Below are 23,271 nucleotides of genomic sequence, written 5' to 3'. Positions count from 1 at the left end.
GGAGGACTTGGCAAACGGTGTTGCTGGGGTGGATGCGAGCCATGTTTTCTGCTGACGGAAGACACAGGAACCAGCAGAAAAGAAAGGCACAATTTTCATTAGTCCCCCACTTCCTGATGAACCCCCCCGCCCCATCCAATGCTGTTCTCAGTGGTGCACAAAGATTAGCTGCAGACAAGAGAGGAAAGCTGGCTTCTGGAAATGCTCCAAGCATGTTGAACAGGCCTGTATTTGGACAGTTTTATGGTATTTATGCCCCTGAGCTAATTTAAATGGTTGTCTTTTATACTCATAATGTATTATCAGGGTGCTGTAAGGCACCTCCAGTAGGATTCTGAAGCAACACAGAAATGTCCTAAATAAAGAAGAAAAACAAGCAACGACTCCCTTGGATTCAACTTTATGCTTGCCCACTCTTTAAAGTATGTAGTAAGAAGGTGTTTTAATATTCCAGAATTTCTCTTGCTCATAAGACACTTGTCTCAAAATATTCTGAAGAGGATCTCTGTTCAATTTTTTTCCCTGTGTCTACAGTATTTGCTCTCTCTCTCTCTCTCTCTCTCTCTCTCTCTATATATATATATATATATATATATATACACACACACACAGAGCTTTATTTATATATAGCTTTATTTATATATATAGCTTTATTTATTTATATATATACACACAGAGACACATAGCTTTATATATGTGTGTGTGTGTGTGTGTGTGTGTGTGTGTGTGTGTGTGTGTGTGTGTGTGTGTGTGTGTGTATAAAGCAAATACTGTAGACACAGGGGAAAAAATTGAACAGAATATATATATTGCAAATTTCTTAAATCTCTAAAAAAAGTAGTACATAAATGGCTCCAGTCATATTCAGATGTCACCAACAAACCTGTTTTCTTTGTGATGGGCAAACTTGGTTCATACTTGTGGCCACAGACACCTGCATTGCAGCTGATAATGAAATAAGGTAGCCGACAGCCTTCATGTTTTCAGTGGTGTTCATGGCCTGTTGTTGGTTGTGACATGGACCGTCACAAATAGGCAATCTGTAGGTTTGATCAGTTTCGGGATCCAGTCTACAATATCTTTATTGGCAAACCACAACTTGGGCCAGAGGATCAGGCCTGGACAGATACCATTCTATACTGCTAAGCAGAGAGTCACTTATGACCAACACTGTCCTTTTCCTTCCAGAGCCATTTTTTTCAAAATGCTTTGTCCTCCTCCCTTGGTCTTTCTTGTGTTTGTGGTTCTACTGCTGCCAGTGTTTCCGTCTCTGCCACTACCACAAGGGCCCGAAATCAATTCCTGGGTTCTAACGGCCCTGAGTGCCACCTCACTCAATGTCATGATGAGCCCGTTTGATCCTGCCAATGTCTTCTGTTCCTGCTTGGGATGTGGAGCCTTTCTCTACTCCTTCCCCTTCCCTGCTATGCTTATGTTTTTTTTTTCACTTTGCTTCTCATGCAATACCTTATCAGTTCATTAGACACCTGCCGTTATAGCTCTCTCAGGAGTGAGGAATTTGGTTGCTTTGACCCCAAGGGAGGCTTTTCTTGTCTGGACCGTGGGACTGGAGGAGTGCTTCCCCCCTTGGGAACTGGTAGTCGGGGGGGGGCGGGGGTTTGACATGATATGTAACGTGGGATAAAATGGAGGCCACATTGCTGATTATGCTTAGTTCTGGCAATAGAGGTCTAAATGTTTATTCCTGATGCTGTTTCATAATAAAGAAATCAACTGAATACAGTCTTATTATTGGACAGTTCAGATGCCACCACATGAAGTAAACTGGGCACAGAGGCCTTCAAATCAAATAGGTCCCTTGGATGCTTTCAAAGGTGACTGGAGCATTTTAGAAAAACATTTTAGAGTTGAAGGGCAGCAGGGCCTGTCCATGAGATGTAAGGCTCACAGAATCAAAGAGTTGGAAGAGACCCCAAGGGCCATCAAGTCCAATCCTCCTGCCATGCAGGAACACACAATCGAAGCACTCCAGACACATGTTCATCAGCCTCTGTTTAAAAACCTCCAAAGAAGACCCCACCACTCTACGAGGCAGTGAATTCCAGCCTTGATAGTCAGGAAGTTCTTCCTAATGTCTAGGTGGAATCTCTTTTCCTGCACCTTGAATCCATTACTCCATGTCCTAGCCTCTGAGGCAGCAGAAAACAAGCTTGCTCCCTCTTTGACATGAATTCCTTCAAATATTTAAACATAGTTATCATGTTCCCCCTTAACCTTCGCTTCTCCAGACTAAACATCCCGAGCTCCCAAGACTCTCTTTGTAGGGCATGGACTCCAGACCTTTTACCATTTTTGTTGCCCTCCTCTGGACCCGTTCATAGTGCTCAATTTTACCTCTGGACCCATTCCAGCTTGCTCTTTTCCACCCAGATTTTCTCATGCTGAATAATGGAATAAATTAAGCCGGAGAACATGTGGAAGACTCATTTTCCTATGAACTTTTGGTACCAGAGACTTGAAGAGCTCTTACTGGGGAGTTCTCAAACCTAACCTTAAGTGACTCTCCAAGAACAAGAGAAAAACAAACAACTTAATATATTCTTCCATGTGCCAAGTTGTCCAGGGGAAAAAAAGACCAATAACTGAGAACTCGGACTCTGGAAAACACAATCATCCCATTATTTTCCTGAAGCATGTCTAAGAAATTCCCGATTTCTCTTCAGAAGTCTTCAGCCAATGCTGATCAATGGAAAGACAGGTTTACAGACTAGAAGATTTCAAGGACCCTAGATGGGTTGTGAAGCAGTGGTTCATATGCCAATGGCTGAATCATTCAGAGTGCAGTACAAAACAAGTCCATTCAGCATTATAAGCAGTGCCCCCTTCTACTGACTCAATTCACATTTCAACAAAAGAAAAGTAACCGGGAATGGGGGAGGGGGGGGGACAGAACACAAAATCAAAACCAAGAGATACCCACCTGCATATACTCAGAGCTACTGGTTTTGGAAAACCTTCAACAGCCAATAAAGATGCAAAGTGCTCAATTTTAATAATAAGGCATAACAATCATATATCACAAAAACACATAAACAAGTTCTGCACACATGTTGTTTTTGTGATATATGACTGCCTTATTATTACATTGAACACTTTGCATCTTATTATTGTCAGTTCTTCTACAAGCCAGTAGCTCAGGTGCAGCATCTATACACATTTCATTAGGGCCACTAATGCAAAGATGTGTGCAGATGGTGAAAGATAAGTTCCCTTAGCTTAGAGCAGGGGTAGGGAACCTGCGGCTCTCCAGATGTTCAGGAGCTACAATTCCCATCAGCCCCTACCAGCATGGCCAATTGGCCATGCTGACAGAGGCTGATGGGAATTGTAGTTCCTGAACATCTGGAGAGCCGCAGGTTCCCTACCCCTGGCTTAGAGTGTAGTTATGCTAAGGTGACTCATTTTGACATGCATTTTAGAGCATGGAAGCCAAAAGGCATTGCTGACTTGTGGCTTAATTTAGCATTACAAAGCTATCCCACATAAAACCGGCACAGAGAGAAATACAATCCTATAAGAAGAGTGCCTCAGATCGTTATGCATACTCTGAACGGCTTCCCGAAACTGTCAGCTGAGCAAAAGTCTTCACTTTCTCTCGAACGACTTGTATTCCACGTTCATCAGATGCGTTTAACTCGAGGACTCTCTGCCGGAACAGCTCAGGCCTATGGACGACAAAAGACATGTGGCTTTTTAACAAATCTGTGAAAGTGAACAGTTATAGAGCAATGCTATGTAGAAGAAGAGTTTGGATTTATACCCCACTTTTCTCAACCGTAAGGAGTCTCAAAGCAGCCGACAAACTCCTCCTCTTCCTCTCCCCACAACGGAAATCTTGTGAGGTAGGTGGGGCTGAAAGAGTTTCTGTGATTGGCCCAAGGTCATCCAACAGTCTTCATGTGGAGGAGTGGGAAAATAAACCTGGTTCACCAGATTAGAGTCCACTGTTCTTAACAATTCCCTGTCTGTTCCAGTCAAAGCTCATGGATTTCACTAATATTCTGCACAGAACTGCACCATGGCTCTGGCTTCACATGTTGCAATCTGGGTACATCCCTTGGGTAAAGATTTTTCTGTTCTTTCCTTCTTTTTAACTGAAGGATCTATTGCAGGGGTCTGCAACCTTTAAGACCCAAAGAGCCATTTAGACCAGTTTTCCCCGGAAAAGAAAACACTTGGGAGCCGCAAATACTTTTTGACATTTAAAATGAATATAACACTGTATATATTGTTTTTTACCTTTACGCTTTGTATAAACAATTATAGTGTGTTGCGTATGAAACTCTACACAGAGTTTGGCTATTGGAGAGGCCAGGTCTACCTTCATAGGGGCCAGAGCTACCTTCTCGGAAGCCAGAGCTACCTCCTTGGAGACCAGGTCTACCCTCCTGGAGGCCAGGGCCACCTTCCTGAAGGGCAGGTCTACCCTCTCTGTCCTGGAAGCATCGTTCTACCTCTTCTCTGATGGACTGTTGGAAAAGGGAGACCAGATCATCCCTAGACAGTCCCTGAATGATCTCAGAGTTACTGGGGGCTGAATTGGGGAAAAAACCCTCCCCATCCGCTCCGTTTCCCTGTTTCAAGGGGCTCTCTTGCCTGAGGCTGGAAACGCTGAGTTCCGTCGGAGCTTCTGAGGAGGATGGATCACTGCTGTAGCTGGAGCCTTTCCCCCTCATTGCCAGCTGGGCTTTTGAAGTGGTGGTGTGCTTTCGTTTTTGAGCACACTTTCACAAAATAGGGTGGCAAGGAAACCACGCATGTATTATGGATGGAAGCTTGGGGATGGATTGGACAGAAAGAAATCCCCTTCCCCAGCCTTCAGACGCCCTGCTCTTGTTATCTCCTCAGACATCCCGCTGCAAGCATGGTGGCTACAGGTGCCCTTCAAATGCTGCACAGGAACTTCACCCAGAGATGTCACTAATGAATGGAGCCGCAGCCTTGTTAGAACTGCCCCAACCGCATCACTGTCTTCCTAGACACAAAAAGCTGCCTTAAATAGAGGCAGATCCTCTATCAGGATCAGTATTATTTACTCAGCCTGGCTGTGATTCTCCAGGGTCTCCAGTGGAGGTCTTTCACATCACCTATCACCAGATCCTTTTGGCTGGAGATGCCGGGGACCGAACCTGTGCCTTTCTGCACACAAAAGACAGGCTCTTTTGCTAAGACACCAATGTGATGGTGGAAAACTGAGACAAAGACCCACATTCTAGCCTTCTAGTGGTTTAGCCTACAAGTAGAATAACACTACAAGTAGAATAACACTACAAGTAGAATAACACGCAAGTGCGATTGGATCCAGCCTATGGCTTTCTATAGTTTGGGAGACACGTCCTGCAGTATGTTATCCACAAAATGTTAACGTATGTAGACCGCACTTCATATACTACCAGATTACAAAATGGTAATCAATTTGTTAGCTCCTATAACCAATACAGATGTTTTATATACTAGCAAATAAATGAACTTCTGGAATTAAGGAGTGTTTCTAGCAGCAGTGGCGTAGGAGGTTAAGAGCTCGTGTATCTAATCTGGAGGAACCGGGTTTGATTCCCAGCTCTGCCGCCTGAGCTGTGGAGGCTTATCTGGGGAATTCAGATTAGCCTGTACACTCCCACACACGCCAGCTGGGTGACCCTGGACTAGTCACAGCTTCTCAGAGCTCTCTCAGCCCCACCTACCTCACAGGGTGTTTGTTGTGAGGGAGCAAGGGCAAGGAGATTGTCAGCCCGTTTGAGTCTCCTGCAGGAGAGAAAGAGGGGATATAAATCCAAACTCTTCTTCTTCTTTCTTTTGCCCCTTTGGATGTTCCTTGTATATCTGTATGTAGCTTCTGCCCACCCCTCCAACAATCACCTGCTCAGAACTGCAAAAACTAGGGAAGCTGTCAAGTGCCAGCCGGGCTACAATACAAGACGGGTTGATACTGTTTGGCTTGATGACAAGCTGCACAGCCCTGCCTTGTCTGAATTCTTGCCAACTTAAACCACGCTCTCAGTTGTGAACGTTAAACTGACTTCCTGCCCATTTAAGATGGTTTCAAACCACAGACAGCCGCAAGACTAAGCTGCTGTTCCCACGACTCTTTGAGCATTAGGCTCCAACAATCAGCCCAGTGTACCAGCTTCACATCCCTCTATGATCTTCTCCCCGAAGTACAGGATTAGCACATTTACAGAGCTTACCACAAATGCAGAAAAGATTTACTGGCCACTTAAGGGCTCTCCAATAAAGATATTCATTCCTTTGCTTTCTTGCGAACTGTGTCTTGGGCAAAACGTTCACCCTATAGCGGTATTTTGCTTTTTTTGAGGAAATGGGGAACAGGAGGCAGCGGTGGCTTGATCAATAGAAACCAAGAGATGCATTCCCAGATAATGGTTCCCTGTAGCATTTTTAAATACTAGTGCCTTCCTTTGCGTTCCAGGAGTCCATTCTGATTACACCTCCTTCATAAGTTAAATTGAACTCGGTATACTTAAATTTCCAACTGTGTACATGCTTATTTCTGTAAATATACAGGTCCCTTCATTTTCCAGACCCCCAACAGAACATTTCCCATCACAGTAATTCAACTCCCTATATCGCCCTTCTAGGCCCCTCCGTTCATCGGAGGCGGACCTACTGGTGATCCCTGGCCCCAAGGCGATCCGGCTGGCCTCTACAAGGGCCAGGGCTTTTACGGCTCTGGCCCCTACCTGGTGGAACAGGCTTCCAGGTGCAGATCCAGGGCCTCACCTGCCCAGGGATTTACAAAGGATTTCCTTGGGGCCTGTAAAAGCCGGACCATGTTCCGCCAGGGGCGTTTTAACTCCAGCCGGGATGATATCAACTGCAATAAAAAGCAAACATCTGGCCTCCCGTGGGTACATAAAAGAGGGAATAGAATAGCTGAAGCCATCTCTAATCTAATATTTTATGTATTTTAATTAACTTATATATATATGATGTTTTAACTTTTTATTTTGTTGGAAACCGCCCTGAGCCTTCGGGGAGGGCAGTATACAAATACAATAAATAAATAAATAAATAGATAAATAAGTAAGTAAGTAAGTATAAATTGTCTCTGAAGAAAAAAAAAATTCCGTGTTCAACACAGAGCAAAACAGACTGAGTGGATTGTTGTGGGATAGAAAGCGACTTTTTCAGACGGCACAAGTCCAGTTATCGGTTCCAGCTAAAAATTCTCGATTCCCCTTTTTAAATTTGTGAAATACAGTTCTTGGCTTCTGCTGTTAGGTGTGCTTCTCCCACCTACAGCATCACCAATAGGAATGGGAAGTATATTTCTGTGTATCCCCTACCCCGCAAAATGCAGAGATTTCTTTTTAAAAAGGGAATGCTCCTGATGTCTATAAAATGAAACAGTCCATGCATTTATAGAGATGTACAATCAAATCATCAGAGGGATAAAAGGACTGAAAAGGACAAATGAAAGTGCAGGTTTCAACTCTTCTGCCTTGGTAATGGTTTGATGTCAGACTTACCCATAGAGTTCTCTAGCTGCTGCCAAAATAGTAGATGTCTTTCCAGTCCCAGGAGGACCATAGAATAAGAGATTGGGGAGCTGCAAGAAGAAAGGTGGTTTGTCATGCAATTTTTAGTAAGTAGACATTTCCTTGCTGTTCCTGGAGACAAACGCTTGTAAATACGGATGACAGGCGAAAAGGGGATCTATAAGAATTCAGACATAGGTGCACTACCTTTGTTGTGTCCATACGCACGAAATCCCATTTACATCTCCATCTGCACAAACTTCCATTTATCAGCCCAGCTGACTACTTCCATGAGGTGTTGTCATCTCTCTGCTCAGGAGAGTGCTCAGGAGCAGCAGCAGCAGAAGGCCATTGCTTTCACATCCTGCCTGTGAGCTCCCAAAGGCACCTGGTGGGCCACTGAGAGTAGCAGAATGCTGGACTAGATGGACTCTGGTCTGATCCAGCAGGCTAGTTCTTACGTTCTTATGTTCTTACTCTTTCTGCCAAAAGCTTTATCAGCTACTGCTCTGTTCCATCATTTTTCAAAGAAATCTTCTGAAATATTCTACAACCACACATCTCCAAACTCATTTGCAAAGCTGACTGCTCCTCCATCAGGATCCCCTCCAAATTCTCTTGTGAACTGGAGGGGAGGGGGCAAGTGAGGGGGAAGGTCTATCGCTATGTCAGAACAAGAAGTCTCCCTAAATCTTCTGGTATACCCCAAGGATTTGGGGGCAAAAAATCATCTCACATTGTACTGGGTTTCAGGAAATGCAGAAGAAGAGCGATGCCTCCTGATTTTTGGTGTGCTTTTCTGTGGGTCAGTGTGAAGCAACAGCCTGCTTCTGTACCCCCCCCCCCCCCCAAAAAAAAAAACAACCCCTTGGATAGGGAAATGTAGTTGCAATCACAGTCAGCAGCTACTATGCCAAGCCAAAATTCTTTTTTACTGTCAAGTTGCAGTAGAAGTGGGTTTCCGGAGGTGAATCAGCAAAATTGTTCTTCTTCTGCAAATCTAGGTTTATTCTGCTTTAATCATATACTTTATTTCTCTCTCCAGCCATAAAAAGACCTTAGACATTATTCCAATATGACTTTGTCTTGAGATATAAATACTGAGAAGCAAAGCAAAAAGAAACAGAGACATAGACTCAGGAATATATTTGTTATCAGACTGCTATACTTTATGCATGTTAACAGCTTTTCTGTCTGAACAAAATCAATTTACCGTGAACAATTCTGGCTTAATTCGTAAGAGTGTTGTGACCTCTGGTGTTATGAGAGGAAGATTATTTACTGTTCAGCAGATGATTCAAATCAGTTGTTCTTTTGCAACAGAAAATGTCTGTATCTGATGAAAACAGCGACTTGAATTTTTTCATCCTACAAAACTATTCAAAATTAATAAAGGTAACTTTCTTTTCAGCACTTTTCTGCTATTTATACCAATGATCAAACAGCCATAAGTGATATGCCCATTGGCCTAAAACTAAAGAAAAGTATTTTCCAATGCAAGGGGTAAGCTGAATTTTGAGTCAAATATAATAACTGGAATCTTTCATGGTTTTACTTCAGGTGAAAGAAATACTGGATTCGGCCCGAATCTGGGCGAATTCGGGCAAATATCAGCCGAATATGTGAATCTGAATGCAAGGTATTTGGGGAAGCTTCAGTATTTTTTTGGTGTTTTTTACACTTAGCATTTTTTTTTTGGCCTGCAGTGGGCGTATTTTTAAAGCTAGTGGCACCAAAATTTCTGGGTATCATTCGGAGACTGTCCTGATGATACCAACCAAGTTTGGTGAAGTTTGGTTTGGGGGGGGTGTCAATGTTATGGACCCCCAAAGGGGGTGACCCATTCCCATTGTTTCCAATGGGAGCTAACAGGAGATGGGGGTTACTTCCTTACAAGGAAAAAACGCCTCATTCTCAAAAATGATCATTATTTCTCAGGCTTGGAATTATGATTGGGACTATTTATCTGCATGCTAGGGTCTCAAGGGGAAGTTATTTAGGATGCAACAAAGTGTCCATGGCCCAGCTGATATACCGAGATATCCACAGAGAGCTATGCACCAAGTACCTACTACTCTACTCATTGCTGCTATTCTGATAATAGAGGCTTGGAGTTAGTAAAGTGCACGTTTTCCATAAATAAACTAATTCCAAGTGTATTGACACTGTAGGCTTAGATGTCATGCAATCTGGAACACAAGGAAAAAGGGAGCCAATCCCCCCCCCAAAAAAAATTACTTGCCAAATTGGCAAGGAAGCACACAATGTGATATTAAATTTCTGTTGTATTAGTATTAAGCCAGAGTACTACAATACACCAGAGTACTACAATACACCAGAGTACTACAATACAGCCAGAGTACTACAATACACTAAACAACCATTAATTCTGTCATACAAAATGCGTTCTTTGCATCAGATTCATTCATAAGTACCAGGACCTTTCATGAATGATTTCTGTTAAACGTCACAGACGGCTAAGGAAACACAATTCGTCGGGGACAATTTAAATGGCAGCTTATGTCCTCCGGTGTGTTGATATTTCTTAAGTGAACCGACACACCACATCCAGGTCATCAAGCAAATTGTTCATTAGCTGCTACTTGGTGTTGTATGGTCCCAGCGTAACACCTGAGTATCTTGAGGAGATAATATCAGCCCACAGGAAATTTTCACAGCGCCAATTGCCGAGAAGTGCTTGAGTATATATATAGTTCCAGCTGTTACGATTCAGGTGTAAAGCTTATGCAAAATGCTTAGCAGATGCAGAACAGTAATATGCACTATGTTTCTACAAGAGCTCATTTAGCAGCTCTTATGTTTTGATGATCAACCACTTCTTCTGAAGCATGCAGTCTTCAGCAAATTACAGCAATCTTCAATGATATGCAAACCGCACTCTTCAAAGATATGCAAAACGCTATGCGCTACGAACGTTTTCGGTTCTTCATCAGTGCTAAAAGAGTTAGCTTACATGTGCAATAATTTAAGCATAGTGCATTTTTTTGATCTAAAATACAATACAAATATCTATTAAGAATGTTTACAAAAATGTTTTAAAGAATTTTTTAAAATATAATTAATTAGTGCAGCTATATTACTAATCCACAATTCTTAATATATAAGTTTTTTTTTTAAAAAGAAAATGATTCATTATTATTACATTACATTAATTTTAAAACTAATTTTAAACTTGTTACACACTATTATGCAATTTTAAGTAAAAGCTACTGGTGTAGACATTTGGAATACTGGACACTTCCACGCACAAGTCAGATCACCAGCTAAGAAGATGCAAAGGGGTAATTACACTGCGGTTCAGACATTTCCCTCTACCTTATGAAGTACACCACACAATTTAACTCCTCTCACTGACTATGCCCTTTAACTGCAAGTACCTCACTGGAGAGCAGGAAGTAAACACTCAAACAGCCATCAAACGAGGACAGAGCACAAGTGCCCAACAACCAGGACTTCTTCCTCATTCTTATCGACAGAAACAACAAGCTCTGTGTAACCTGGCACCTGGCATGGTCCTTAATAAAGCACCTGGGACAAAGTGAATTCTTCAAGTCTTCCAGCCCAGAACCTACTTTTAAACTTTAACCTGGAATGTAGGAGCTGCTTTTAACATTTTTCTTTTCATGATGTACATTGCAACTTCTTCACCCGAATTCCCATCCTACCTTTCCTTTGCATGTCCACTCCTCTTTTTCCTTCCCCAAAATAAAGATTAGTAAAGTCAGAGAGGGCCGCTGGACACATGCTATCTAAGGGCGTGCTACAAATTTGTAGATACTAAAAATAATAATAGTAACAACGGTGAGTCATAAAGTCACAAGTGACTAATGGTGACCCCAGGACCATGGTATTTTCGAAGCAAGAAGAGTTTGGATTCATACCCCAACTTTCTCTCTGTAAGGAGTCTTAAGGTTGCTTGCAAACTCCTTTTCCCTTCCTCTCCCTACAAGGGACACCTTGGGAGGTAGGTGGGGCTGATAGAGAGAACTGGCACTAGCCCAAGGTCACCCAGCAGACTTGATGAGGAGGGGCAGGGAAACAAATCCAGTTCACCAGGTATGTGGAGGAGTGGGGAATCAAACACGGCTCTCCACTACACCACGCTGGCTCCCAAGAGATGAGCAGAAGTAGTTTGCCATTGCCTTCCATTGCACAGCAACCTGACCTTTCTTGGTAGTCTCCCATCCAAATACTAACTGTGGCCAACCCTGCTTAGCTTCCAAGCTAAGACGGGCTACTGTTATTTGTTACTTCATTGACACACTGCCTTTCGTTTTAATGGAGATCCAAAGCAGTTTCATCATTCTCTTCTCTCCCATTTTATCTAAACAAAAACTCTGCAAAGTAGGATGGTGTCCAGTGTCCAGCGAGTCATGCACGTTTCCATGACATGGAGTCTGTACATGTCTAAAACTGCTTGCTATGAATTATGCTCATGATCTCACTGAAGGTCAAATTCCACTAATTTTGAGAAGGAACGGACATGGACACATGTCTAACACTTCTGATAAATTCAGATGCATAGTCGTGTTGAGGGAGCAGAAAAAAGTTTGAGGCAGCATCTTTAAGACCATCCAAGTTTTATTCTTTGTTGGTCTTAAAGATGCCGCTGGAGTCAAATGTTTTTCTTCAGCTGAAATCAGCCTAACCAAATCCTGGTTGGATCTCATCCCATATTTTTAAAACAAATGGCGAAGTAGAGTCCAATTAAATACATCAGTAATTATGCATAAGCCTTCAGAATGTTCAATCTAATGCATAATGCAGATGTTGCTTATACAAAACTTGAGAGCTTATGTTGACTTCCTTTGACATAAGACCATCAGGAAATAGGGTGGAGGAAAGTAGTGTTTGGCAAGCACGGATACCTAGAGCAGCAATGGCGTAGTGGTTAAGAGCAGGTGTACTCTAATCTGGAGGAACCGGGTTTGATTCCCCGCTCTGCCACCTGAGCTGTGGAGGCTTACCTGGGGAATTCAGATTAGTCTGTGCACTCCAACACAGCTGGGTGACTTTGGGCAAGTCACAGTTCTTCTGAGCTCTCTCAGCCCCACCTACCTCACAGGGTGTTTGTTATGAGGGGGAAGGGAATGGAGTTTGTAAGCCCCTTTGAGTCTCCTTACAGGAGAGAAAGGGGGGATATAAATCCAACTCTTCTTCTTCTCCTATCTGTATAAAATCTTCATGGCATTCCACCCCCAAATCCAGTTAAAACAATGATGATTTTATTTTTTTTATTTATTTTATTTATTATCTAAATTTATAGACCACCCAATCCCCAAGGGGCTCTGGGCGGTGCACAACATCATCTATGTACAATATACAACAAGGGTCACAATAGTGACCATATGTACTAAAATTTGTTAAAACCATGTAAATGGCGTCCCGCAATCCAATTCCTTTTAAAACCACCCCAAAAAGAAGGGAGCAACCAAACTCCTCCCTAAAAATAGCAATAAATATGCAAGAGCAGATTATAAAAATAGGGAGCAAGAGAGCCAGGGAGCAAAGCAAAGAAGGGGGGGCGGCGCAAAATACTATTCAAATTCAAAATACTATTTTGAATAGTATTCTAACATTTGTAATTCTCCTAAAATGATGAAACAGCAGTTGAGATTCAAGCAACTGAGACACACCCAATGGTGTCAGTGACTCTTTCTCCGAGCAACACCCATAACGTATCACAAACTGCGGTTGAAAGTCTCCTTGTCTTCAAATGCCAGCTGTTGTTTGGCACAGGGGGCTTCCAAGTAAGGAAAGGAAACCCAAAGCCGCTTCAGCCTACAGAACTAATTGCTTCTTTGGATCCCAGCCAATAACATATACTCTGCCCACCCCAACCATGAATGGCATCAGTAACAAATAAAGCTTAGCTTGTTCATGTTAACTATTGCAGAACATGAACCTCCGTATAACTTGAGCGTTAAATCTCATTCTTTCCATATGAGGAGAAGCAAAAAGAAAAGTTAATCGTGGTGGACTGTTGTGCCCTTACACTGTTCCTGATACGGGTCTATAACGTCTAAAATAGTCGACTCAAAAATAGAACCGGCAAGGCAGCTCTGGAAGTCATACGAGGCACCGAATATCAGTCTTAACGGGGGAGAAATAACAGGATTTTAGTTACATGGAATGTTACTTCTATAACTGTCCACAGAAGGAGCAAGTAGTAAGTCTCTCCTTTCAAGGTAAAATCCCAGAAAGACAATAATTTACTGGATCCTTAAGCTGCCTAATAGCTCACCCTGGCCTAATCTTGTTGGAAACTATTCAGGGTCAGCCATGGTTAGTATTTGGATGGGAAACCACTAAGGAAGAACAGGGTTTAAGTGCAGAAAAAGGCAATGGCAAATGACTCTGCTCATTCCATGCCTTGAAAACCTATGAGGGGCCTTAGATGTGACTTGATGGCATTTTACTATTATTAAAGTATGAAGAGAGAAAGGATTTCCATAGGCTTGGAGATTTTGATGCAACAAACACTGGATTCGGCCCAAATCTGGGTGAATTTGGGCATATTTGGGCAAAAATCGGCCAAATATGTCCTGCCCAAATATGAACGAATCCAAATGCAAGGTATTTGAGCTTTTTGGGTATTTTTTTGCATTTCGGCCTGCAGGGGGTACACTTTTAAAGCTAGCAGCACCTAAATTTCAGGGTATCATCTGGAAACTGTCCTGATGATACCCCCCGAGTTTGGTGTCGTTTGGTCCGGGGGGGGGAAAGTTACAGACCCCCAAAGTGGGTGCCCCATTCCCCATTGTTTCCAATAGGAGCTAACAGGAGATGGGGACTACCCCTTGGAGGGTCCACAACTTTGGCTCCCCTGAACTAAACTTCACCAAATATGGGGGTATTATAAGGATAGTCTCGGGATGAGACCCTAAAATTTTGGTGCCGATAGCTTTAAAAATGCGCCCCTGACAGTCTCCCAAAGAAACTACCCAAAAATACAAAAGAATTCAAACGGGCCTGAATTTTTCAAATATACCCCGATATTTTGTATCTCCGAATATGTTATGTGTCTTATTCGGCCATACAGATAATTTTATGCCAAAATAAATCCAAATCCTTTGTTTTATCTAATTTTAGGGTGCTGACCAAGTATAAGTAACAATTTGTGACTGAATAATTTTTTTAAAAAAACTTCAGGGTTAGGAGTAAGGCTAGGATAGGGGCATGGGTTCCGTTTAGGGTTTCATTGACTTTTAGGGCACAGACTAGGGCGACAACTACAGTAAGCTTTTCAGTTCGTGTTAGGGTTCGGGTAACAATTTATCACTGAATATTTTTTTCCCAAAAACATAAGTTAGGGCTAGGGTTAAGGCTAGAGGAAGGAACTCAGTCTCAGATTCGGGTTAGGTTGAGCTCTGGGGTGAGGACTAGGACTAAGGCTAAGGTCAGTTTCATATTTCGGTTTAGCATTAGTGTAACAATATATCACGGAATGATTTTTTTAAACCAAGTTAGGGTTAGGGTTAAGTCTAGCGCAGGGGATTGCATTCCCTTCTGTTCTAGGGCATGGACTAGGACTAGAGCTATCGTCGGTGTCAAATTTCGGCTCAGAGTTACGGTCCAGGTGACAATTTTTGACTAAATAATTCTTTTTAAAAGACCAAGTTAGGGTTAAGTCTACGGCAGGGGATCGGATTTGGGTAAGGGTTGCATTGTGTTCTAGGGCATGCACTAGGAATAGGCCTATGGTTCCTTTCAGGTTTTGAGTCAGAGGTGGGGTTTGTATGACAATTTGTGACTAAATAAATTCCTTTAAAAATAACAAGCTAAGGTTAAGTCTATGGCAGGGTATCGGATTTGGGTTAGGATTACATTGCGTTCTACAGCATGGACTAGGACTTGGGCTATGGTCCGTGTCAGGTTTTGACTCAGATTTAGGATTCAGGTGACTATTTGTGACTAAATAAATTCTTTTTAGAATACCAAGTTAGGGTTAAGTCTTTGGCAGGGAATCGGATTTGGGTAAGGATTGCATTGTGTTCTAGGGCATGGACTAGGAGTAGGCCTATGGCGCATGTTAGATTTTGGCTCAGAGTTAGGGTTCGGGTGACAATTTATGACTGAATAAATTATTTTTAAAAGGCAAGGTAAAGTTAGGGTTAAGTCTGGACAGGGGATCAGATTCGGATAAGGGTTACATTGTGTTCTGGGACATTGACTAGGTGTAGGGCTGTGGTCCATTTCACATTTTTGCTCAGTGAGGGTTCGGGTGACAATTTATGACTGAATAAATTCTTTTTAAAACTTAAACGTTATGATGACCTCACACAGCAAAATTTGTGATTATCCCAGGACAACAGATTATGTAACGTAAAAGATGTCTTTCTGATCACATATCCAGTAGAGCATAGGTGTCAAACTTGCGGCCCTCCAGATGTTATGGACTACAGTTCCCATCATCCCCTGCCAGCATCATGCTGGCAGGGGATGATAAGGGCTTTAACTGCTGAATCCCTCTGAGAGAACATCTGGATGGCCTGGAACATTGACCTATAATGGCTCATTCTGGCTGTCAGCGTGCCGTTCAAAAAATCTGCACCATGGAGCCAGATATAGCCAAGATACTTTTAAAACAACAAGTGTTGGAGTTTGCTGAAAAATATTTTCTAAGGACAAACTGGGTTTTAAAGAAAAAAACCCACAATCTTCCAAAGGTATATCATAAGATCGCATCTGCCAGCTTGTGAGTGGCCTTGGAAACCGCAACATGGATTGTCATTGCTGGAGGCAGCTGTAGTCACCCAGAAAGTGAGAAGAAGGCTGGTAGCAACTGCTGGGAAGCGGTAGCATCAGCTTTGGGTGCTGACGGCAGAAGGCACCAGAGGGTTCAACGCCTGCCAAGCACTGGCAGCGTTTCTGCTTGTACGACAAAACAGGTTTGGAAAGTGAAGGAGGCAGATGCGCAAGGAAGAGCTCAGAGGTGTTGGAACATAGGCCATGTCTAGTGTGCAAAGAAATGAGAAGATGACCCTGAAGGGCCAGTAAGGACTGTGAGGTTAGGGACCCTTCCATTCGTTGAAATGTCTACTCTTGTCTGTCTGCAGACTCATATTCTTAGGGGCAATTTCCTTCTGCTTCTTCTCACAAGTTCTCTCTCTGTTTTCTCGGTAGTTAGGAAACTGTCTCCTACTAATTATGTAGTCCCTCAATAAATATTTATCTAGCTTTAATTAGACTGTACTAATTTCCACTGCGTGACTCTCTCATTCCTCTAACAGGAGGCAATAGCATCAGTACAGGGAGGGGGTTGGGAGAAAGACATTGGTACATGGACGTAGACTTCCCAAATTCCAGGGAGCGGGAGCTGGGCCAGAGGCCCAGTGAAATCACAGATAGGAGCCTCCATTGCCACTATTTATGGAGGTGGGGGCATGAGGGATTGAGGGACAGCCAGCGTACAGAGTTCAGAGTAGTAGCTATCTTCTTCTCACTTCAAACTCAACTCTTTTAAGTGAATAATAGCACGTTTTGAGGTAATTCAGAACAGTGCCTATAGTCATGACCCCAAAGGAAACCCAGTCATGCCACCTAGAACTTTATTCATCTTGCTTTTTTAGCAAACTGTTTAAAAACTCCACCTAAAAAACACACTCAGAACAAATTATTATTAAAATCATATACATTAGTTTATGGGAAATGACTGCATTCCTGTGCATAACTAATTTCTGCTCTTTAAGTTCAACTTGAAAAACACATTTGGCTTCAACAAATGATCTTCAGAGAGCTGAAATACAACTTTAACTTTTAATGAGCAACACAAACTGTTTCTTTATTTAAATTTTTTAAAATCACAATATAATCAAATATTCTCCTAATCCCCTATTATCAGTGGTGGGATTCAAATAATTTAACAACTGGTTCCGGTGGTGGAATTCAACTAATAAGCATAAGCATTTTATTGTCATTGTGCACGCACAACGAAATTTACAGCAGCATTCCTCGATGCACACAATTTCAGTCTCATACCCCACCCTCACTTTCCCCTTCCTCCACCCATCCCTACACAGCCCCAAACACATCAACACGAAGCCGCGGAGTTCAGCATCCGCCACAAAGCTCTAGAGTAGAAGCTTGTCTCTAAGCCTCCTTTTGTCCCTAGTTTTTTTTGATAGACCTGTATGGAGCTCTGCCAGATGGTAACAGTTCAAAAAAAGAGAGTGTGCTGGATGAGACGGGTCTCTCAGAATATTTTGGGCTTTCTTTAGGCTTCGGGAATTATAGAGTTCTTCCAAGGAGGGGAGAGGGCAGCCGATAATCCTCTGTGCAGTAGTGATCACCCTTTGGAGCGCCTTCCTATCTGCCACTGTGCAACCAGAGAACCATACACAGATGCAGTAGGTTGAGACATTCTCTATAGCACAGCGGTAAAAGGACACCAGGAGTTTTCCATTCAGTTGTTGTTTCCTTAACAGTCTCAGATAGTACAGTCTTTAATAACTGTCAAAGTGATGCAAACCTGCTGAATCCCACCACTGCCTATTACCCCTTCTCCTGCTCCCACAAGAATCCTCTTCTCCCATCTCTCCTTTCCAACTTCCCTATACAGACTATCTATCTAAGAGCAACCCACTTGTTAAGATGCAACCCTGTACTTAAATGACACTGAATGTGTTTGTTCCAATTGATGTTCTTTAAATGAACGTATTAATTATAACACTAAGATCGATTTCCTGAGACATTTGATTATGCCCATGAAGAGCCACGTGACTGAATCTTGCCTGTCTTATGCTTGATGGCAAAAAGGTCTTTATTCTATGAAGGCATGAGGTGCTGGAGGTAAGGCCCTATTCTGATGTTTAGCTAATTCTGGTATTAGCCCTCACAGACATTTTCCTTGTTCTCCACTGAACAGATCAATCATGTCACAAATTGCTAAAAGTTTAATTTTCCGCTCCCTTGCAAAATCTAAAAACTGATGAAGTTGTAGTCAGTAGTAACCACACCTTGGCGTACATACACTCAATATTAGAGTACAGTACAAATAATAAGTTATGTATACAGTCTCAATTTGCAAATGTACCCAACAGGTGAAGCAATAAGTAATGCAATTAGAGGTTTATAAGCTGAAGCTGAGGCTACAAAACCTTTGGATATGGTTTTATTTCAAAATCATGTTCTTTCTCAAGCCAATTACATTATGCTTTGTCAACAGCCTAAAAGAAATATTTGTTTCACATGAAGGCTCTTCTTAAAGTCCTTGTGCTGTTCCCTTAGACAGCTCTCTGAAAAGAACCTGGGTTTCAGAAGGCACCTGGCTTGGATGTTCATTTCTTTAAACCCCATCCAACTGCTAAGGATTTATAAACCAACACCACAGAGCCAGTGGTAGGATCCAAAAATTTTAGTAACAGGTTCCCATGGTGGTGAGATTCAAACAGTGGCGTAGCGCCAATGGGGCTGGACGTGGCAGGGCAAAATGGGGGCGTGGCCGGGCATTCCGGGGGCGGGGCATTAACTCTTACTGTTAAAAAAAGTTCCTAATTTCCAGCTGGTATCTTTCTGTCCATAATTTAAACTCATTATAGCAAGTCCTATCCTCTACTGCCAACAGAAACAACTACTTCTCCTCTAATTGACAGCCTGTCAAATACTTAATACTTTCAAATACTTAATTTTGTTTCTAGAAATCAAAAGAAGGATTCTTTCCTAAACAAGGAACTTTACCATATTTCTAAAACATGTTTTTAAAACAGCCCAACAGGGAGAATTATCCCTTTTTCTACCTTCGCTAACCAGCCACATAAGAAACAACAGGACTTTATGATTTTTGGACCTAATGGAATTTCTAACGGAAAAGCAGACCCAATTAGTAACCCCCTCTCGGCACACACAAATAATTAGTAACCCACTCTCGGGAACTGGTGAGAACCTGCTGGATCCCACCTCTGCACACAGCCCAGTTTCTTCCACTGAAGGAGAAACAACAGATAACACATATATTTGAGAAAACTGAAGCACTCACATCAGCTCCTTCTAAGGATTTCTTCAACACAGCAACAACTTCATCTTGAAAGGCGACTTCATCCACACACTTTGGGCGGCTAGATTTAAAAAGAAAGAAAATGAAAAAATAACTGATGCATACTAGTTGTAAATATATACTCACACACAATTATAAATACACACACACACACACACACTCCATTGTGCTAAATGATCCAGTCAAGCCTTACTTCGTCTTCTTCCCTTGATGAGAGTGAAGAGGCATTTTTATAATCATAGTGCCCACCCTAATGAAATCCCAGATTTCCTCCCTACCCTCTTCTCTGCCAACTGGTTTTTTTTTTCATCTTTAAGATGGATTTTTGACAGATATGTAGCTGAGTCCCATTTTAAGTTGGTTTTCTTCTGATACTGGCATTGTTCTAGAAGAAGAGGAGATTGGATTTATATCCCACTTTTCTCTCCTGTAAGGAGACTCAAGGCGGCTTACAAGCTCCTTTCCCAGAACCAAGGGTCTGATTTAGCATAAAGGAGATCCATGTGTGCTCATGCAAGAGAAGCATGACAAAGGAGTAGTTGCTGCAGTCTTCCATGAGCAGCTACTCCAGGATCACACAGTTCACTCATGTAGGCTCTGGGTATGGAGACACATAGATAGCCTGTTTATTAAATGCAACAGGATTCTGACAGGAGGCAGAAATAAGTAGGGACATCTAGTGGTCACAATAATCATTTCCATTATTTTTTGTCTACCGTGTTTCCCCGAAAATAAAGACAGTGTCTTATATTAATTTTTGCTCCCAAAGATGCACTATGTCTTCTTTTCAGGGGATATCTTATTTTTCTGTGTTCTCTTCGTCGGACATGCTTCCAAACAAAAACTTTGCTACGTCTTACTTTTGGGGGATGCCTTATATTTCGCACTTCAGCAAAACTTCTACTACATCTTATTTTCCGGGGATGTCTTATATTCGGGGAAACAGTGTAGCACAACCACTTTTATCCAGTCTTTTTATCCCTTGCATTCGTCACACCAGTTTGACCCCAAATTACAGACCCAGTCCTTACTATTTTTCCACCCAAGGGATGGGTCTGACCCTCTTGCCCTCCCCACTGCTTCCTGAAGTGGCAGCTGCTCCCCGTTCCTTAGAAGGTGGAGGTTTTGTGCTGATTGACGATGGACCTTTCAGAAAGGCCTGCATTGTTTCTCCCAAACCTGCAAGAAAGGAGAAGGAAGAGTTAAAAATAATGAACACGCAACGTTGTCATTATACTTGAATGACTGAGTCTATGTTAGTACTTTCACTAAGTAAATAATAAAAAGTTGTGTGTATGTGAAGTGCCATCAAATCACAACCAATTTAAGGCAACTCCAATGGGTTTTCAAGGCAAGAGACTAAAAGAAATTGCCTTTCTTTGCATAACAACCATTGTCAAATTCCTTGGTGGTCTCCCATCCAAATAGTAACCAGGGCCAACCATGTATAGTTTCCAAGAGCTAACGAGATCAGACAACCCTGGCCCATCCAGGTCAGGGCAATGAAAAGTTACAGGTGGGTCAATATTGCACATAGTACTTTGTTGAGAGAAAATCAATTCTGCTTATTGATTATTCCAGCCAGCAGAAAAAAGGAATTTTTAATCACAATGAAACATTTTTTTTGCAATTCTAATTGCAATTTCATACTGTTTTAATCCTTACTTTATAAAGAACACCTGCTACAGATTAAGCCAACTAAATTAAAACAGGAAAAGTTTATCATCACAGCTTGTATCTGATCCTGGCTCAATCTAGAGATTCAATCTAAAACACATAATCTTCCAGGAAAAGAACATCAAAAGAAAATCCTATGTCTGAAGCAGCTGAATTAGAATTTGTTAGGAAGTCTGATATCTTCTCCCAAAGATAACACAAGGATGGGATCTCTCAGTGATTTAAAAAGTTAAGTAGTATAGTAAAGCGAGTGAGGTTATCAAAATTGCTGCTGGCAAAATAGCCAATATGGTTTTCTTAATTACGTTTGAATTTACCCAAACACATCACACTTCCTGCTTTTCATACCTATCATGCTCATATCTTTGTGGATGCGTAGAACAGATCCACTGCACGTATATAATCAAGCACCAGTCCATGAAAGCTTAACCTGGAATAAAAGTTTGCTAGTCTTCAAGGTGCCAAAAGAGTCGTGTTCATTGTTTTAATAAGTTACAACTGTTCTCAATGAACCACTTTTTGAATTATAGGGAGAAATGTGGGCTTGGATCCTGCAGAGGATTTCAAGAGTTGGCTTAATACAACTCTGCAAGGCCTGTGAAGCTGTTCTACCAGGCGTGGCTGAAGCAGAATATGGTTTTCCATCTTGGCCTCCCCCCCACCAGTATTCTCTGCTATTTTCCATATTTTAATGGACATTATTCCACCTTTTCCACTTGGTGGTTCATAGTAGTTGGCACTGTAGATTTTAATAAACTGTGTGTTGCATTTATTGATTTTGTATTTTAAATGTTGCTAGCTGCCCTGAACCCATGAGGGGAAAGGCTGGGCAAAAAAATCTAGTAATAAGTTTAAAAATCTATATATTTTCTATAATTTTGTAATTAGCGGTTCTGAATTTGCTGTTTCTTGACCTTTGTCTCCTCTCAAGGTACACAATCTCTTCCAAACTCAGGACTCAACCCAGATGTAATCTGGCTAGGTTCTGAGTTCAAATCGCCACTCAGCTATGTGAAGTACCTTGAGCCAGCGTTGTTGTGAATATGAAATAGAAGAGAGAGGTGAGAGGGAGAAGAAAACTAGGCTCAGACCTCCACTTGCCATGAAACCCCCACTGGGTTGCCTTTGACAGTCACTTTCCCTCAGCCTCGCCTACCTCACAGGGCTATCATACGAAATAGAAAGTGGGGAACTAGGCTCAGATCTGTGCTTACCATGAAACTCACTGCACTGCCTGTGGGCATTCACTTTCCCTCAGCCTCACCTACCTCACAGGGCTGACGTATGAAAGACAGAGGAACTAGGCTCAGATCTCCGTTTGTCATGAAACCCACTGGGTTGTCTTTGACAGCCATTTTCCTTCAGCCTCACCTACCTCGCAGAGCTGTCGTACGAAACAGAAAGAAGGTAACTAGGATCAAAATTTTTACAAGAAATAAATAGAGGTAAGCCCCGCCTAGCCTCCCTCCCGGGCCAAACACCGCCAGCCTGCAGCCTCAACAGTGGGAAAAATGAACCACTGAGGAGTCGTCACTCATGGGACCCGGGCCACACCCCAGGGGCCAAAGAGGGAGCCCGTCTTCACCTCAGAAGCGCCCGCGTAGCTCCCTTCAGTCGTCTTCTAAACAAGGAGGCCCATAGAGCCACTTCCCGCCAAAATTACTCTTACTTTCCCCCACCCACTTCCGGTGCCTCGTGGGGCCGTTCTAGGAAAGCGGAAAGCCATAGAAGTTCCACCATACAACGAGCCGGAGAGGAAAGGGTAAAAAGAAGAGTGCGAAAAGGGCGGAGGAAAGCAACTCGCGTCACGTGACTTAATTTGTATGTACGGCAGCGATAGATGTTTGCACATGCGCTGAACTGCACTCCCGCCCACTTGAGCGGGGGAATTACGTAGGGTGAGTGGGAGAAGTGCGCATGCGCTGAGGTTTCCCAAAAGATACATGGGGGAAGAGAGAGAATGACGAGCAGCGGCCGAAGGTACCCGGGAGCGCATGCGCGCTCTTGGGCGCAAGTGTTAGAGGCTGGCGTGTTTTGTGTGCGAATGACATTTCGTAA

At 42.5% G+C, this 23,271-nt stretch overlaps 1 protein-coding gene across 3 annotated transcripts in view; it reads right to left on the bottom strand.

The window, feature by feature from the left end:
• The window catches only part of RFC4 (replication factor C subunit 4), a 37,985-nt gene extending 15,047 nt beyond the window's left edge, over positions 1-22,938 (bottom strand). Inside the window, exons 1-6 of one of the 3 annotated variants that reach the window (XM_048507071.1) lie at positions 22,799-22,919; positions 22,428-22,597; positions 20,568-20,715; positions 19,519-19,597; positions 7,512-7,591; positions 3,567-3,686 (exon numbers count right to left, since the gene is read on the bottom strand). In XM_048507071.1, coding sequence (XP_048363028.1) covers positions 3,567-3,686; positions 7,512-7,591; positions 19,519-19,597; positions 20,568-20,701 — 413 coding nt within the window. In that variant the 5' untranslated portion in view covers positions 20,702-20,715; positions 22,428-22,597; positions 22,799-22,919. Of the gene's footprint in view, positions 1-3,566; positions 3,687-7,511; positions 7,592-19,518; positions 19,598-20,567; positions 20,716-22,427; positions 22,598-22,798 lie in introns of all 3 variants that reach the window. The other 2 variants (XM_048507070.1, XM_048507069.1) reach the window with 2 other exon arrangements.
• Positions 22,939-23,271: the final 333 nt, after the last annotated feature.

This window comes from Sphaerodactylus townsendi, linkage group LG08, assembly GCF_021028975.2.
Source record: "Sphaerodactylus townsendi isolate TG3544 linkage group LG08, MPM_Stown_v2.3, whole genome shotgun sequence".
NCBI classification, from domain to species: Eukaryota; Metazoa; Chordata; class Lepidosauria; order Squamata; family Sphaerodactylidae; genus Sphaerodactylus; species Sphaerodactylus townsendi.
The sequence above is the reverse complement of the archived record's forward strand: the minus strand, read 5'-3'. Positions and strand labels throughout refer to the sequence as shown.